The sequence below is a fragment of the Neofelis nebulosa genome, chromosome 1 (assembly GCF_028018385.1).
Source record: "Neofelis nebulosa isolate mNeoNeb1 chromosome 1, mNeoNeb1.pri, whole genome shotgun sequence".
In the NCBI taxonomy this organism is placed as follows: Eukaryota; Metazoa; Chordata; class Mammalia; order Carnivora; family Felidae; genus Neofelis; species Neofelis nebulosa.
Window position 1 is genome coordinate 76,254,275 of NC_080782.1, and position 18,498 is coordinate 76,272,772.

The following is an 18,498-nucleotide window of genomic DNA, read 5'->3' on the forward strand; positions in this document are numbered from 1 at the left end:
GATCTCACCATTTGTGAGTTTGAGCCCCGCGTCGGGCTCTGTACTGACAGCCCAGAGCCTGGAGCTTGCTTCAGATTCTGTGTCCCCCTCTCTCTCCGCCCCACCCCTGCTTGTGCTCTGTCTCTCTCTCTGTCTTTCAAAAATGAATAAATGTAAAAAAAAATTTTTTTAAAAATCATGAGAGACAATAATGGGAGAACCTTGTATTTTGGTATCAAGTAGAGCTGAACTCAGATTTCTGGTCTTGTTGCTTTCCAGTTGTTTGATTTGGGCCAATGGCTTAACCAATCTCAGTTTAACTTCTTTGTGAAGTTAGGGTATTAATGATACTGGTTTTGAAATATTTTAAGATTCAAATGGGATTCATACCCACTTTGTAGTAGTATCTCAGTAAAATAACCATTTTGTTATTATCTGCATTTACCTTCAAGATACTATAGCTCTTTCATTCTTTTGTTCTCTTTTTTATTTTGCTATTGTAGGTGGAGAACAACAATTTTGAGGAACTGAATAAAAGCAAAGTCATTGTTAAAAAGAAACCAAAGCAGTTAAATCCATTTCATCTAAAAGTAGGTCATGAAGTTTTACGACAAAGGAAGAATTGGTGGAAGGATGGTCGTTTCCAGTCTGAATGGGTTGGTCCTTGTGTCATAGACTATATTACCGAAAGTGGATGTGCTGTTCTGAGAGACAACACTGGGACTAGACTTAAAAGACCTATCAAAATGTCCCACCTTAAGCCCTATGTAAGAGAGTCCAGTGAACAAGGTAAACATCTGTCATTTATCTGAATTTTTAGTCTTTGAATGAGGAGAGAACTTAAAAATAATATAAGAATCCCCCGACCCTGGCCTAAACTCCTTCTCTTAGTTAGGTTTTCTTTCCCCTTCCCATTTTTATAAAATGTGGTATAGTTTTAGATACCAAGTATTCTGTTTTATTAGAATGTCTCTTCTGAAACTGTCAGGCTTGGAAGAAATTTTATTTTGATTTCTAGTTTACTTTTCACACATTTGCCCCACAGTTCACATAGGAGATGCTGTACCTATTTCACAGAAGGAAGAATTAATACCTTTTCTATTTTTACTTTCACAATATTTTACTTGTCACTTTGTGCCTTGTTTAATATCAGAAAATATCAACTAAGATAAATAATGCCAGAACCAACCGTACTAACCATAATTCTGTGAGATAAATACACTAGGGAACTTTAAAAAAAAAGTGATTAATTTGTAATGTTGCACCATAGTCAGGTCATGATGGATGCAAGGAGGGTGCAGAGTAGGGTGTAGTCAGAATGCTTTAAGGTACTGTCAGAAGAGGTAATAGCCTTTTGACAGCAAGGTTATACTTGCCCCCAAATGTGGTTTTGAACAGTCAGGATGATATCCTGATTTCTTTAACTCTTCCGTTCAGAGATTAAGAGATAAGTGACATTTTGCCATGGCTTTCAGATTAAATCCCACTTTCTCCAGCCTATTTTAACTGCTCCCTACAGATTCTCTCGGGTGGATAACTGACAGGGAGTGAATTGGTACCTCATCCAGTTAATTTTGCTTTTCCTATAAAGCACTATTATTTGAATATGAATAACAAAGAAAGATAATACAGTACCAGGCTTAAGTGAATATTATAAGAGCAATAATAGACTATTTATGTTTACCCTAGTTTTTTAGGATAAAAAAGCCCTTGGAGGCTGCTCAAGAATAGTTCAGCTTTGCTTCCGATCTGGATTACAACTCTCATGTTTAAAATTCTTAGCACCTTTCCTTCTGCTTATGACAGCCTAATTGCTCTATTAGTAAACTTACCTTGGACTGTTCTAATTCTGAAATCTCACAGTACTCATTCTCTTTCTTGGAAGGTCGGCGCTTTCATTCCTTGTACCTCTTCTCAGTACTGAGTTCCCTTCATGATTTGTCTTATGCAAATTAAGTAGGAAAAAAACTGATTATACAGGTACATGTTGTCCTTTTTTCTCTAGCATGATTTTCTCCCTAGTCTCAGCATTCAGGACTTGCTCCCTTCTAATGTGTAAACCTTCCTTAATTAATACAAAATTTACATTGAAAATGTTGCTATATCAGGATCTGTTTCAACATTTTACAGTTTGCTGTTACCAAAGACTTTCTCAGAAAGGAGGCCAAACATTTTGCTACTCCTGCATATTTCAGAATCCAATTGAGGAGAACAGTTTCTAAACAGAGGCAGTCTAATTTTTGCCTCATGCTCGAATTCTCTGCTGATATTTCTTCCAGTAATATAAAAGAAATTACAATTTTAGTACTAGTGTACAAATAAGAAACCTGAGATAAATGGGTAAAATTGTTTTTTCTTGTTAATCAAAGGACGTGTGGTCTGGCCATCCTGGAATCTGGTTCTTGATTACTCTTTGTTTCTTATTTTGTGTTTCTTTTTCTTTTCTTTTCTTTTCATTTTTTTCTTAGATTCAAAATAAATGTGATTTCTGCCATCTTTTTCTTCAGTATCACACATTTTCTTGAAAATCTTTAATTCAAAACCTGATTTTAAAGAGTCCTTGAGCTGAATGTGAAGCAAACTAAATGTCTTTGAATGACTTAAATCCTTTTCTTTCATTTGACATAAATTTGAAAGAGGTATAGCCTCTGCACTTATCATTGCTGTGCACTGTCTGCACTTATCATTGCTACTCTTACCAGCCATGAGATCTTGTAGCTGTTTTAAAGACTCACTGTCCAAAGCAGATAAGCTTCTGTTGCCAACTTCTTATCCATTCTTATCTAGAACATGAGGGAACACATTCAGTACTAGGTCTACAATATTTCTCATTGCTATTTTAAGCAACCCTATGTCATTTTGTTTAGTAGTTCAATGTCAGGTACCTTTTCAAGACTAATTATTTTAACAAGAAGTTTTATGACATTCCATACTATCTTTTTGTGATCATAATGTTCCCTTTGAAAGGAAAAATGTTACTGACTCCTTATCGTATCCAACATACATTTTGAGTAGTTTTATTTTGTTTTGGGTGGAAGTTGTGATAGATATCTGTCTGCTGATTGCCCTTCACAATTTATGAAATGGTCTTCATTATTTTGTAAGTTTCCTTTTCCTGCCATAACAAATTACCATAAATTCAGTGGTTTAAAATGCACATCTTACAATTCAGTATCTTAGAATGCCAAGATAATTTTTCTTGGGCTAAAGCCAAATGTTGGCAGGGCTGTGTTCCTTTCTGGAAACTCTAGAAGAGAACCTATTTCTTTGCCTTTCCCACCTTTGAGGGGCTGCCCACCTCGTGTGGGTTGTGGTCTCCTGCCTCTCCAGAGCCAGCAATGGCTGGTAGAGTCCTTCTCAGGTCACAGGCACTGCAACCTTCTCTCTTCCTCCTCCTTCCACATTTAAGGACCATGTTCTTGAGGCCACCTGGATAGTACAAGATAATCTTCCTATTTTAGGGTCAGCTGGTTAACAACCTTAATTCTGTCACTTCTCTAATTTTCCTTTGTCATGTAAGGTAATATAAGTACAGGTTCAGGGAGTTTTTGGTACATGGACATCTTTAGGGGCCCATTATTCTCCCAACCACAATTATGGTCTAAAGTCAGGAAACAAAACTAACCTTAGTTCTTTATTGTCAAGCCCATGATTTTTATTGTTAATGTAATTCATCCACAGAACCTCCCTTTGTTTGGGCTCCTAGTTGTATAATCTCTAAATCAAGAGTCCTTCAGTTCTCTGTTGTTAGTATTGCTTATCTATTATAGTGACAATTATGTAGTATCAAATTATAATTATTGTTATTTTATCATAAGGAAGGATATACTAGTGTGGCAATACATTCTAATACTTTTAGGATTATCAGGCCATATATAGAATTAGTCTGGTCACCTCTTTTCAGAATAAGAAAATTATTTTAAAACCATGTATTTTTCTGTTTGAAGAAACAAATTAAACCGAATTATGCGGACTTTTTTGAGACTTTAATTTTAACTTATTTTTCTTCTTAGGGAAATTTAAAAATTTGTTTCTTTTATTTTTTTACCGCTTAAAACTATATAAGGTGGGGTGCCTGGGTGGCTCAGTTGGTTAAGTGTCCCACTTGATTTCAGCTGAGGTCATGATCTCATGGTTTCTGAGTTCAAGCCCCATGTCAGGCTCCATGCTGATTGTCATTCTCATTCTCTCTCTCCCTCCCTCCCTCCCCCACCCCTCCCTGCCCGCCCCCTCCCCCCCCACCCTACCCTGCTTTCTTGCTGTCTCTTAAAATAAAAATAAACTTAAAAAAAAAAAAAACAACAAAAACTGAGTAAGGAAAAGTATGTCAAACTGCTGGTAACACCTTACCTCTTTTTGTGAGAAACTAAAGACCTAATTATTCAGTCTGGTCAAAACTGAAATAATGCTTTTCAGCAAACAGATGTCATAATGATAACTAAATTAACAGAATGAGAAAAGAAAAATTAAGTAAAGTTTATCATGTAATGTGACTGAATTGAAAATGTTTTAATATTGTATGTTTACCTCTCTATCTTGGGGGTAAAAACTTAATTTCTTCTTTTTAAATATCCCTAACTCAGGATTATTCTACATCAGTACCATCCAGTAGATATATATAAAATGCAAAAATTATTTAATAGTGTAATTTTAAATTTTCTAGTAGTCACATTAAAGTAGAAAGAAATAGGTGAAAATAATTTTAATAATATATTTGATATAACCCAGTGTATCTAATTATTATTATTTAATCATGTGAGTAGGGCCTGATCGAAAGTCTTTTTCAGGTAATTTTTGGTAATTTGTTTTGAAGTTAAAGAGCATTTCTGTTAGCTCCAGTAGGTTTAGACCATAGTAGGAGTTGAAACATATTTGACCTTTCTGAATGAATGAGAATTTTGTTTTTTTTCTTACACAAACAAGGCTTGAAATCTCCAGAGTAATTTTCCATTGCATATAAAGTGATTTGTATAGAATTTGCCAGGTATAGTTCTTGTTGTTTACAGTGTTATTGCAATAGGTACTTTAAAATGTATCACTTACTTAAAAGAAAAAGTATGTATATTATATAAAGACATATATAGAAACTCTCCTCTCATAAACAAGTGAAGTTGGTAAAATCCATTTATTTCGAAGTTCAGTGTAACAAGGGGGTGTTTAAGCTGAAGGTCTGTGAGTACATTTCCAAGATACCAAAGTGGTAACTTCTAAGAACTTTATATCTGTGCATGTTTTTCCTGTTGATACATGTTTACTGGACATATTTTTTAAAAGAGACCTGATTTATCTGCATTGAAAACAGTGTTTGAGACCGAAAACGTCCTTCATCAAAGATCTTGGCAAGGATCTTTGGAAATACCTTAAATGCTGTGGTATCTGCTTTCACTGATATTTTTGTAGCTTTGTGCAGGAATTCCCATGGCTTATTTGAAAAATTTCATCAGCAATGCTTTTATCATACCTAACCTTTTAAAGTTCTCTTATATACTAGTATCTAGCCTTCTCCAATATTAAGAGCCTTAAGAGTGAACTTTGATTTTGAATCTTAGCAACATGCTAAAAGTGTTTCAAATGCATTGATCACAATTTTGTTCTTTCTTACTGCTCTTGGGCAGTAGCACTTCTCATGGTTTGTATGATTTGGTTTTTATCTTTCAGAGTACCTCTTGTCCAACAGTTCATCATGCTAACATACAAAACTCATTCTTAACCACCTTCAATTATCCATACTTTGATTTTCATCATAAATATGTGTATCTTCTTACCATCCTTCTCAATTTTAGTTCCTACTATTCATAAATAAGAATTGGTGGGGTAAAACTTGGAAAAACCTCTCAGAACTAAAATACCAAGTATACTTTGCTTAATGAAGAATAAAATGGGCAAAACTAAATGCCCACACAAGCCAAGTCCATTTATACCATCTGTGGGTAGAGACCATGGCTTTGATCTTTTGAAGTTTTTAAATCAAAAGTGCTTAAATGTTGTAAACTTAATGGGATTGGATTAGGCTCAGTAAGCTTTCCACAAGTTAGCATGAGAATGGGTAGAAGAGGATCATATTCCAGGGTTTATTAGGAAATTTATATGCTCTGAGAAGTTTTTGTTAATCTCTTATCTAAATGGGCAATTAATCTTCCTTTTGATATTTCTTGAACTTAAAATTTGAGGATTCTTTAAGCCATTAAAATCGTAGAATTATGAATGTTTTGGGAGAAAAATCCAGAAAGAGAAAGCAGGGGTCCAGGAAGTTAATCATCTATGGTGGAAGAGTTCTTTGTTGTAACGAATTAAAAAATGCCAGGTTGGGAGGAATCCTTTTATATACATTAATCTTTTTTTTTTTTCTTTTACAAAGATGCTACTGCTTTTCCATCAGTTTAACATTCATATTAAGCATTTTTTTTTTCTTGATAGTGATGATAACTTTGCTCAAAATAGAATAAAATGCTGGCAAGGAAAGTTCCTTGTCAGTATTTCAGTATGAATTTAGCTATACCTTAAAACTTCATGAACATTTTGGTATTAAATTAGACTTAGGTAAGCTAAGTATTTTAAGCCCACTTACACATAAGCTTGCCTACTTACCTGTATCATATAAGCCTGACTTCAGTAACTCTCACAGAAGCCTCATTCTAGTAACTTAATATTATTATTTGTTTATAATTTCATATTATAAACAATTTGATATTATTGCTCTACTACATATTCTATGAAGATTAAGTTATCTGAAGTTACAAATGTGAGGATTTAATTTGTTAAATATCATTCAAGATCCCATTAATTCACTCAGAGGTGCTTTTAAGGATAACACCAACATCAGAAATAGAGTTCTATAACTTTGCTTTTAATCTTTACCATCATCTTCAGCCCCTTCTATCCCTTCACCCATACCTGCCAAAGACAGGTCAAGGGAACAGGACAACTTGACTCTTTTAAAATTTTTGGTCTTTCCTGAACTCTATGCATATGAACTGTATTTGTCATTTTTTTTAATGTTTATTTATTTATTTTGAGAGAGCATGCATGTGTGAGTAGGAGAGGGACAGAGTGAGAAGGAGAGAGAGAATCCCAAGCAGGCTCTGTGCTGTTAGCGTGGAGCCTGATGTGGGGCTCGATCCCATGAACCATGAGATCATGACCTGAGTTGAAATCAAGAGTCTGGTGCTTAACCGACTAAGCCACCCAGGCGCCCCTGTATATATCATTTTATTCATCCTTTGACATGTATATTTATTTAGTAGATAGGAGAACCCACCAGAAGTTAATCTTATTGTTAATTTTTATTACTTGGGGTTTCATCCTTATTTAACATTGTTTAATTTTAAAATGATGTTTAATTATAATACTAAAAGGTGACCTTATGATGTTTCTTCTTTCAGACAGTCTTTATCTCTTGCAAGGTTCGGTAGTGGCAGATCATGACTACATCGGATTGCCTGAAATTCCAGTTGGAGCATACCAAGCAAATATTCTGGTAGAAGATGCAACTATTGGCGTAGTCGATAATGAATTACTGACATCAAGCAAAGATGGTGAACTATTAGAATATAGAAGTGCCAAAATCTCTCCATTGCTGGAAGATCATAGTACTCTTGAAAAGCAGACTTTCAGTCTGTTGGACTCTTCAAACCAAGTCCTTGAGTACTTAAGTTAGTAAATACTAAAATCTATTTAAAGTGTTTGTTTAGAATGTATAACTCCTTGAATCTTGCTATCTTTTCCATTCAAAAAAGTTGTATAGAAGTGTCTTGACACACTCTCGATGACTAAATCCTGAAGTTTTATTTTATAACTATTAATTTATATAAACTTATGTTTGAATGTCAATACATATATATAAAGGCAAAGAAAACATATAATATATAGAATTCCCTTTTTCTTCTGAAAAGAGAATAGGCAAAGCATGATTACTTCTTAGGAAGGAAACTGCATTCCAGCTCAGAACTCTCAGATCTTTCTCTGCTATTGGTGCCATGTTTTCAGTTTAATTTTTTTTTGGAATATTTTCCCCCTTTGAAAAGTAAGTTTGAACTACCTAGAATGGGATTAATAAATATTTATTCAACCATAACGATGAATTAAGTGAAACTTCTTTCTGTGTCATAGGAACTTTTAAAAACTATTGTAGGGAAAAAATTTTAGAGTTGTTTAATAAGCTCTTAAAGGTATTGATAATTTCACCTTGTAGGCTCAGAATTTGTATCTGAATCGATGTATTGTTTTGAAAACAGTTGTGCATTTCCATAGTATATATTAAGCCAAAAACACCTTTAATAACATTTTTCTTCAATCTTAGAGAAGCAAATAATGCTAACTAGTATAAAAGATTTTAAACTATAAGCTCTGATATTCTGATATTTATAACTTTATTCAACAAATATTTGTTGTAAAACACTTTGAAGAATTTTCTGGGAAGATTAAAGAATGAGTTAGATGTGTGTCTCATCTTCATAAGGGATTTACAGTGTGGTAAAGATTATAGACCATATAAGTCATGTATAACACAAGTTACAAATTACATGCTGAAGTCCATTAGAGAAGTACAGGTAATATACAGAGAGTGTCATAAAGGAGAGATTTTAACTTCTAGATAGAAAATTTAGGATTATGCTTACAAAAGAAGGATCATTTGAACATGACTTTGAAGAATGCACAGGATGTGATGAGACGGTACAAAAGAGAGGAAGAAAAATGAACAGAGTCAGAAAAATATTATAGTGATTCACAGAAAGGCAGGGCTTTTGGTTGTCTATAGTACCTCAGATACTTACATTCAGGTGTAATGTATGGGAAAATAAAGCTGAAAAGGGAAGTATGAATGAAACTTTGTGGAGGGTGTTGAATACGGTTATGGTTTGAATTGTGAAGTACTAAACTCTGGTACCTCAGAATGTGACCTTATTTGGAAATAGGGTTATTGCAGATGTAAACATCAGTGTAGATGAAGTCATATTGGAGTAGAATGGGGTCCTAATACAATATGACTGATGTCTTTATAAAAGGGAGTAATTTGAACACAGACTCAAGAGGAATGAAGAGGAAGGCAGGGACTGGGCATATATCTTCTACAAGCCAAAGAATGCCAGATTACCAGCAAACCTCCAGGAACTAAGGAGGAGGCATGGAACAGATTCTTCCTCACAGGCCTCAAAAAGAATCATCCCTGTTAACACCTTCATTGTTGATTTGTAGCCTCCAGAACTGTGAGGCAATAAATAACCTTTTTTATACACAACCCAGTTTATGGCACTTTTTTATCGCAGCCCTACCAAAGTAATACAAATACCCAGCTAAGTTATTTTTTATTTTCTGAGGGCTATTGAAGGTTTTGTTTTTGCTTTTTATTTTTTTTTCTTTCCTAATATAAGTTCTACACCTAGCATGGGACTGGAACCCATGGCCCCTAGATGAAGAGTTGCATGCTCCACTGACTGAGCCAGTCAGGCACCCCCATTGAAGGTTTTTGTATAGGGAGGTGTCATGATCAGAAATACATTTTAGAGAGACTCCTGCCTGGGTGGCTCAGTTGGTTAAGCATCCAACTTCAGCTCAGGTCATGACCTCTCAGTTTGTGAGTTTGAGCCCTGCGTCGGGCTCTGTGCTGACAGCTCAAAGCCTGGAGCCTGCTTCAGATTCTGTGTCTCCCTCTCTCTCTCTGCCCCTCGCCTGCTCGCACTCTGTTTCTCTCTCTTTTCAAAAATCAACATTAAAATTAATGATAAAAAATACATTTTAGGAAGTTTAATCTGATAGCTAATAAAGGTTAGAGGAAGAGAGAAGAAAAGAATGGGGATTATTTGATACAGTTTGGCAGTGATGAGTAATGGGAACCTAAACTGTTAATGAATAGAGCATATTTTAAGATCAACAGAATATCCCACACATTATGTATGAACCTTACTGAACGGTGATATGATACTGGAAATAGAGACCTGAGATACTGTAATTACTCATTTAAGAAGAAAGATTAGGGGCACTTGGGTGGCTCAAGTTGGTTAAGAGTCAGACTTCAGCTCAGGTCATGATCTTGCTGTTCATGGGTTCGAGACCCATCTTGGGCTCTGTCCTGACAGGTCAGAATCGGGAGTCTGCCTGAGATTCTGTCTCCCTCTCTCCACCTCTCCCCCACTCATACTATGCTGTCTTTCTCTGTCTTAAACATAAACATTAAAAATTAAAAAAAAAAGGAAAGATTAAATTATGTTTAATATGGGCTAAAGGATATGTGATTGAAGGAAGAAAAAAAAAGAATCTGGGGCCCTATACCATAGACCAATTAAATTCCGGGTAGGAGTCCAGAAAGAAATCTTAAAGTATAGTCCAAAATAGTGATAGCTATCATGCTCCTCCCATCAGCAGAACAGGGTTTGTGATGATGTCATATTGGGCCCTTGATGGTTAATATAATGGTCACGTGTCCCTTGCTCAAATGAAATGACTTTCCTCCAATGATCATCTCATTCAAAACAGCCTCTTTTTCATTGTAACAAGGTAATTAGGAATGAGTCATTTATTTTTTTAATTTATTTATTTTGAGAGAGAGTGTGAGTGCAAGAATGGAGGATGGACAGAGAGAGAGAGAGAGAGAGAGAGAATCCCACGTAGGCTCCATGCTGTCAGCGTAGAGCCCTATGTGGTGCTTGGTCCCACAAACTGTGAGATCATGACCTGAGCTGAGATCTAGTCACACGCTCACTGACTGCCACCCAGGCACCCCAAAAGTCATAATTACAATTTCTAGACACTCTAAAAAAAAATTCTGCCTTCCCTAACTAATTTACGATCAAACTGATCTTTATCCTGTGTGCATTGATCATGGTGGGCTACACTATGCTGTGTGTACGAACGACCCCAAAAATCTTAGTGACTTAACACAATGAAAGTGTTTCTTAGCTACATTCTTGGTTCATTAAGGCCTTGGCTCCATTTTTATCCTCACTCCCAAGAGACAAGCTGGTGTAGCCTCACCTGTGGAATACCGCCACCACGGCAAGGGGAGAACATACCCAGCACCATGAAGAGACTTGCTGTCACGTCATGCACAACCTTCCATCTCCAATTATGGTGGTCAAACCTAGTCATACACTGCTAACAGGTACAAGTTTCTTTTTGTGGCAATGGTACAAAAGTCCTAAAGTTAGTGGTGTTAGTTGCCTAACTGAAAATATTAAAATCCACTGAATTATACACTTTACAAGGGTGATTTTATGGTGTGAGAGTTACATCTCAGTAAGATTATTATAAAAAGAGTCTAAACCAAAACTTAAAGAAAAAAAAAAAAAAGCTAGCCACATGGCCACACCTGTAATACCTAAGGATAGTTTAGTACAGTCCTATATTTCTGGAAGGAGGAGAACTGAAATAGTGGTGGCTAGCTATAATAGCTGCCTTGTTTACCTTTGTTTATAAATTCTATTATAGGCCATTTTGATGACAGTTATTTTTACTTCCTGATAAATAGCCAATACAAGCTAGTCATATAAGCTGCTGATTTTATTGCTGAAATCTCAGGATTCTAATGTAGTCTAATTTCAAGTACAGATTATAAGTAAGCAAATATACACAAAAAATAACAAATTTTGTATGTGCACAGTCTCATCTCTAATGTTTGCAGGACTCTCCATGAAAATGGAGGTCCACATACCATATGCCTAAATAATGAGAAGTTATAAATCACACTAACAAACTGTTCCTACTTTGGCAAACATGCCTTCTTAAGGTTCCCAGAATTCTCGGACTCCTCGAGCCCGGCACTGATGAGCAGCAAAGCAGGGCGAGCTGGACTCAGCTCTCTTTGTCCCAACGCCGTCCTGTCCCAAGGACAACCCACCCCCAGCTCCTGCAGGTGTACTGCTTCAGCGGTCCAGACATTTGGAATGTGCTTCCCAGCTTCATCCACTGTCCTGGGATGGACCAGGAAGGCCTTGAAAGAGGTTCTCCAGGTGAGGAGGGACATGTCCCCAGTTGCTGTGATCTTACCGTGTGGGGAGGGACATATGATAGAATGGGACAGAGCCTAGCTCTCAAGCAAAGGGTCCAGGGTTGGAGTCCCTCTTGCCTGGATTTAAGGGAGGTTTTCTATAAGTATAAAGTTTTGACAGATGTCCAGAAATGTCTTTATGAGGTTTTGTATGCCACCTTGTGGTATACACTTAAAAACATGTCATAGGAGGAAATGGAGATGCTGGACTATAATAAAAATATATTTTAAATGAGAATAATATCTTTGAAAAGTTATTTTTAAATTTTGCTTAATGGTTATTTTTGAGAGAGAGACAGAAACAGTGTGCAAGCTGGGGAGGGGCAGCGAAAGAGGGAGACAGAGAATCCAAAGCAGGCTTCAGTTTCTGAGCTGTCAGCACAGAGCCCGACACAGGCTCGAACTCACGAATTGTGAGATCATGAAGTCGGACACTTAACCGACTGAGCCACCCAGACGCCCCTTGAAAAGTTATTTTTAAATATCATGATTAACCTGTGAAGCGTAGAATTTTCTTATATGACCATCTTAAAAAAAGCAACTCACTAAGATTTATAAAAGAAAACTTACCACATGGTTAGTTATCGGATTCATTCATACAATAAAAAAAGGTATGTATTTAAAAAAAGTGGGGGAAGGCGTACCTGTGTGGCCCAGTTGGTTAAGCATCTGACTCTTGATCTCAGCTCAGGTCTTGATTTCAGGGTTGTGACTGCATAGAAAGTTTTAACTGTTTTGTTCAGAGCTCTACAAAGGACTGTGCCACTTCCATTGGGAGTTTCTAACTCTAATAATTAAAAGCAAAAATAAGCATTTAAAAAGCAAACTTATTTCAAACTTCTGTTTTCTACAAGTGCATCTGTTACTAAATGGGAAATGCTAGCTTCGTGCAGTGTTAACAGTTAATGTTAAGCAGGCAAAGATCAATTCAGTGTCATCAAATTAAAAAGTATCTAAATTGGTAGCTTGCTCTGAGCGTGAGGCCCAGGCAAATGTTTCTTTTGCTTCTTCTAATCCCTCAATGTTCTCCTCACCCCCTTTCTTACTTCGTCATGCCCATTAATGCTACCTCCCTTGTGTACCCACTCACACCTTGTTTAGAAGTTAAGTAGCCCTGGGCCTGGGGGACTTCCCTTATCTGACCACCCAATTATCCAACCTTTGAAGGTCCTTGTAAGGAGCACACAGAAGGAATTCCTTAGTCTGCTGAGTAGCTGGAGGAGACCAGAAAGCCAATGACAACTTCATTCCTCTCCCCTACCTCGCAATGAAACCTCTGTTAGTTCTGAAAGGTCTCAAGAACTGAAGTGGAGAATGGAGGAGAAACTAAAGGAAAGGTAGTCTGACTGTAATCCTTGCCCTGTACTATTTTCATATAGTGGTAGAGAGAAAAATACTAAATGGAATGGTTCTCTTCCTCCAATATTACATGTTTCTATTGCATCATAGTACAAAATCTATAGTCTCTGGGCTTCTGAGCAGTATTTTATACACACACATATATACACATATTACATATATATTCATTTTTCAATTTTATGTGGTACATAAACAATGATAAAATGATCATAGTGGTGGTTTATGTGACTTGGTCATAGCTAGAAGTAAATTACTGGCAAATCTGCCTATGCTTTCAGAATAAGACTTAGAGTCAGACCGCTGTTAAGCCATACTGATCACAAATTATGTTGAATAATCACTAATTTTACCTGAGGAAGTTAATATGTTATGGGTTGAAGAGGTAATAGCTTCTTTTTTATGTAATGTAGAAAAAACATATAAAATCCAGAAAAAAGGGGCGCTTGGGTGGCTCAGTCGGTTAAGCGGCTGACTTCGGCTCAGGTCACGATCTCATAGTCCGTGAGTTCGAGCCCCGCATCGGGCTCTGTGCTGACCGCTCACAGCCTGGAGCCTGTTCAGATTCTGTGTCTCCCTCTCTCTCTGACCCTCCCCTGTTCATGCTCTGTCTCTCTCTGTCTCAAAAATAAATAAACGTTAAAAAAAAAATTTAAAAAAAAAAATCCAGAAAAAATACAAATATATTAAAAACCTTAAAAATTCAACACCCAAAAAGACAACAACCCAATTAAAAAATGTACAAAGTACTTGATTATGCAGTTCCCAAAGAAGATATACAAATGGCCAAAAAACACAGGAAAAGATGCTCACTTAACATCTTTAGTCATTAGGAAAAAGCAAGTCTAAACCACAATGAGATATCACTTCACATCTTCAAGAATGGCTGTAATAATTTTTTAATTGAAAGTTACAAATGTTGATGGGAATATAGACAAATTGGAACCCTTGTACATTGCTAATAGGAACGTAAAATAGTGCAGCCCCTGAGAGAAACAGTCTGGTTGTTTTTCAAAAAGCTAGACAGAATTACCATATGACCCAGTAATTTAATTCCTAGGTATATACCCAAAGTATTTGAAAGCTGGGACTGGAAGAGATACTTCTACACCAGTGTTTATTGCAGCATTATTCACAATAGCCAAAAGGCAGAAACAACCCAAGTGTCCATCAACAGATGAATGGATAAACAAAATGTGGTATGTACATAGAATGGAATATTATTTAGCCATCAAAAGGAATGAAGTTCTGAATAATGCTACAACATCATTGACCCTTGAAGACATTATGCTAAGTGAAATAAGTCAGATAAAAAAGGAGAAGTATTGTATGATTTCAGTTAATGAAATAGAAGAATGGGCAAATTTATAGAGACAGAAAGTAGATACTAGTAGATACCAGGATATAGGGGAGGGGGAAAGGAGAGCTAATGGTTATTGATTTTAGCATTTCTGTTTGAAGTAATGACAACATGTTGGAAATAGATAGTGGTCGCGCAGCATTGTGAATGTAAGTATACCACTGAATGGTGTACTTTAAATGATTAACATGGCAACTTCTATATTGTATATATTTTACCATAAAGTTAACATGTAACATACCAAAAACTATTGAATTATTCACTTTAACTGGGTAAATCATATGGTATGTGAATTATGTCTCATGAAAGCTGCTTAAAAAAATTGTGGGATACAGCCCAAATTGTCCTTAGAGGAGAATTTATGACTTACGTGCCTATCTTGGAAAAAAATAAGAGTTAAAAAGTAATGAGCTTAGCATTTAATTTAATGTGATGTAAAAATAACAAGTGAATAATCCTAAAGAAAATACAATAAATGAAATCATGAAGATAATAGATATTAATGGAATAGAAAATAAACATGTAATGACATGCACTGAGGGAAGAGTTAGCAATCCTACTAAAACAATAAGTTCTAGGGAATTTGTAAATAAATAATACTGTGAGGTAAAAAGGGTCAGAACCAGATATGAGCCATATATTTAAAAGATAGAGGGTGTCACAACTTTGTTTCAATAAATTTGAAGACTTAATAAAATGGATAAATTCTAAAAAAATTTAGCTTGCAAAAGTGATTTTGAAATAATAAGCCATATGATTTTTCCAAAAGTTTGTAACAAAACATAAAGAATACATATTATCTTATATAAATTATTCAATCTAGAAAAACAGAACACTCCTTAAATCTTGGCATGAGGGTAGAAGAACCATGATATCAAAATCTAAAAAGGACAGAATAAGAAAGGAAAATAACAGGTTATTCTCTCATAAATAGAAATACAAAGACCTGAAAGGGAAAAAAAAAAAAAAAAAAAGCAAACTGAATGCAGTGACCTATATAACAATATGCAATATGACCAATTGAGTAGATCCCCAAAATTCAAGGTTGGTTTAATGTTAGAAAAGCAGTTTGTATAATTAACAGCTGCACTTCTAAGAGACATAGCAAGAAAGAGATGAAACACAAAAGATAGTTATAACTGAAAGAAATTTAAGGAACAGTTTACAGAAGGATTAATGGAACCCATAACAGATACTTGGACATCCTTTTGGTGACTAACAATAGCCAGAAACCTCTAGGATTGAAAGGGCAAAGGCAAAGAGAGGAAATGCTTAGCGAGAAATGGAATTATGGAAAAGGGTTTAACCATAAGTCTTTGTAGCCGTAGAGGAATGTATCCTCTGCCAGAACCATAACAAGTCAGAACTGTGACCAATGAGGGCTACCACCCTCCCATCTCCTGTTACTGCCTCTCATTTGTCAGCCCTCATGAAAAGCCAGTGGCAAGGGAGCTTGGGGATGCAATTAGTGAAAATAAGCCACAGAGGGAATAGAGCAGTAAAGGGCAGAGAATGGATTTGGGGTGTTTGCTTTGAGAACAGCCAGCTAAGCCATATGATCAGAGGTAAAAAGGAAAGTTGTATAACCATCTAGTTGACAAAGTTCTGCAAAGGGCTAATTAGATAGTAAGTATTTTTATTTTTTTTTTTAAATTTTTTTTTTTCAACATTTTTTATTTATTTTTGGGACAGAGAGAGACAGAGCATGAACGGGGGAGGGGCAGAGACAGAGGGAGACACAGAATCGGAAACAGGCTCCAGGCTCCGAGCCATCAGCCCAGAGCCTGACGCGGGGCTCGAACTCACGGACCGCGAGATCGTGACCTGGCTGAAGTCGGACGCTTAACCGACTGCGCCACCCAGGCGCCCCGATAGTAAGTATTTTTAAATTTGCAGGCCACAGAACTACACATTTTGCCATTGTAGTATGAAAGCAGCCATATTGTACTTAAACAAGTGAGTGTGGCTCTTTTCCAATAAAACTGTATTTACAAAAAAAAAAAAATTGTTGGCTGAATTTGGCCTTTGAGGACAGTAGTTTGTAGACCCTGTATTTAGTAGATGGAGAAAAAATATTTACTGAATGTTAACATCCATTTGAAATTTAAAACAACAACAATAACAAAAACCTCTTGGCAAACTCAGAAAAGCATTTCCTTATCCTGATTCAGTATATGGTGTTAAGAAAAAAAAAAGCCTAGAATAGGCTTTATACTTAATGAAGACAAATTTGCAAATATTCTGTATAAGATCATGAACCAGACAAATATCACTGGTTTTAATTATTGGGGGCTCTAGCCAGTATATTAAGGCAAACAAAAAGAAAGAAAAGTCATAACAATCAGAAAGAAACTAATTTTATTTGCAATAGAAATAATTGTCCACATAAAGAACTAATATAAATCAATATGAAAAAAATAACCTAATATAAAAATGGGCGAAAGTCTCCTACTCATAGGAGAGAAAAGTAAAAATGAATATCTCCTGCAAATATCTTTTGTTTGCCCCTATATACCAACTTTACATTCTTCACCCCATGCTTCGTTTAGGATCCTGGCCTCAGCAGCGTTCTCATCCTCTTTGACATCCATTTGGATTCAGCCAATGGGGATACCTGGCAGAAGATCAGGAGAGGAGAGTGAAGTTGAGATATTTATTCTCCTTGATCCCTTCCTCACTCTAGCTGTTTCTTCCAACCAAAGTTTCCTGCTTCATAAGATTCTATTCCTCTAGGTTTCCAGTAACCTTTCCCTCCTCTTATCCTTTTGGATCTAGGAGTAGAAGCAGCTCTATTGCTGACAGTCTGGATTCACCTACACTCCATGAACATCTTTGTACTTAGTTCCTTTGATTATCCTAACATGTCATTTGTTCCCTCTTCAAATCCTGATACATTTGATCAGTATATTAAAAGATGCTCAATCTCATTGATAGCCAGAAAAAAAATGCAGATCAAAACCATTATTAAAGATGATTTAAAAACTGCCATATTGGGAATAATTAAAAATCTCAGCAGGGCTGTAGAACAGACAATACAGTTATATATAGTTGGTGAGTGTATAAATTGATACAACTATTTCTGAAAAACAAGTTAGCATTCTGTAGCAAAGCTGAAGATGCACAAGTCTATAATGCAGCATTTTGCACCAGGTGCTGTGTTCATGAATGTTTATAGGAGGATTTTTTTTTTTTTGCAATAGCAAACATTAGAAACACCATAGCTATCCATCAATAGAATGGATAAATAAATTGTGGCATATTCATACAATAGAATACTAAGTGGCAGTGAAAATGAATAAATTACAGCTACATAAAAAAAGCATGAATGAAGTCAGGAACACAATAGGGAGCAGAGAAATCAACCAACAGAAGGAGGTGACACATGAGCAAAGTTTTGAATAAAGTGAGAAAAGGAGCCATGTGTATACCTGGGGGAAGAGCATTCCAGAGAGAAGGAATACCAAGCGCAAAGATGCTTCAGTGTTTCTGTGTCTGTGGTTTTGAGGAATAGTAAGGGGCCCAGGAGACCTAGAACAGAGTAGTAGGGAGTATAACAGAAGATCATAGAGGCAAAGTGGTAGAATAAATTGTTTCAGGCCTCATACTGACTTTGTTTTTAGTCTGAGTAATATGGGAACTCACTGAAAGTATTTGAGAAAAGTGACATGATATCAATTCTTATTTTTTTAGATAATTACTCTGGAAGCTGGATTAAGAATGGACAGAGAAAGGGCAATGGAAGACTGGTTATGAGGCTGTTGCAGTAATTGAGGTGAGAGATGATGATGGCACTGGTAGTAATGGAGGTGGTGAGAAATGG

At 36.0% G+C, this 18,498-nt stretch overlaps 2 protein-coding genes across 18 annotated transcripts in view; one reads left to right on the top strand and one right to left on the bottom strand.

The window, feature by feature from the left end:
* The window catches only part of GIN1 (gypsy retrotransposon integrase 1), a 79,655-nt gene that overhangs the window by 16,016 nt on the left and 45,141 nt on the right, over positions 1 to 18,498 (top strand). For 5 of the 11 annotated variants that reach the window (XM_058726031.1, XM_058726081.1, XM_058726061.1 and 2 more), the window contains 6 exons: positions 483 to 768; positions 7,362 to 7,631; positions 10,929 to 11,077; positions 11,702 to 11,924; positions 13,130 to 13,299; positions 18,369 to 18,450. In XM_058726031.1, coding sequence (XP_058582014.1) covers positions 483 to 768; positions 7,362 to 7,631; positions 10,929 to 11,074 — 702 coding nt within the window. In that variant the 3' untranslated portion in view covers positions 11,075 to 11,077; positions 11,702 to 11,924; positions 13,130 to 13,299; positions 18,369 to 18,450. Of the gene's footprint in view, positions 1 to 482; positions 769 to 7,361; positions 8,054 to 8,984; positions 9,218 to 10,928; positions 11,078 to 11,701; positions 11,925 to 13,129; positions 13,300 to 14,378; positions 14,518 to 18,368; positions 18,451 to 18,498 lie in introns of those variants that run through there. The other 6 variants (XM_058726051.1, XM_058726091.1, XM_058726040.1 and 3 more) reach the window with 5 other exon arrangements.
* The window catches only part of PAM (peptidylglycine alpha-amidating monooxygenase), a 159,186-nt gene continuing 157,706 nt past the window's right edge, over positions 17,019 to 18,498 (bottom strand). For all 7 annotated transcript variants that reach the window (XM_058725992.1, XM_058725976.1, XM_058725968.1 and 4 more), the window contains one exon: positions 17,019 to 17,292. In XM_058725992.1, the coding sequence (XP_058581975.1) occupies positions 17,276 to 17,292 (17 nt within the window). In that variant the 3' untranslated portion in view covers positions 17,019 to 17,275. The remainder of the gene's footprint in view (positions 17,293 to 18,498) is intronic.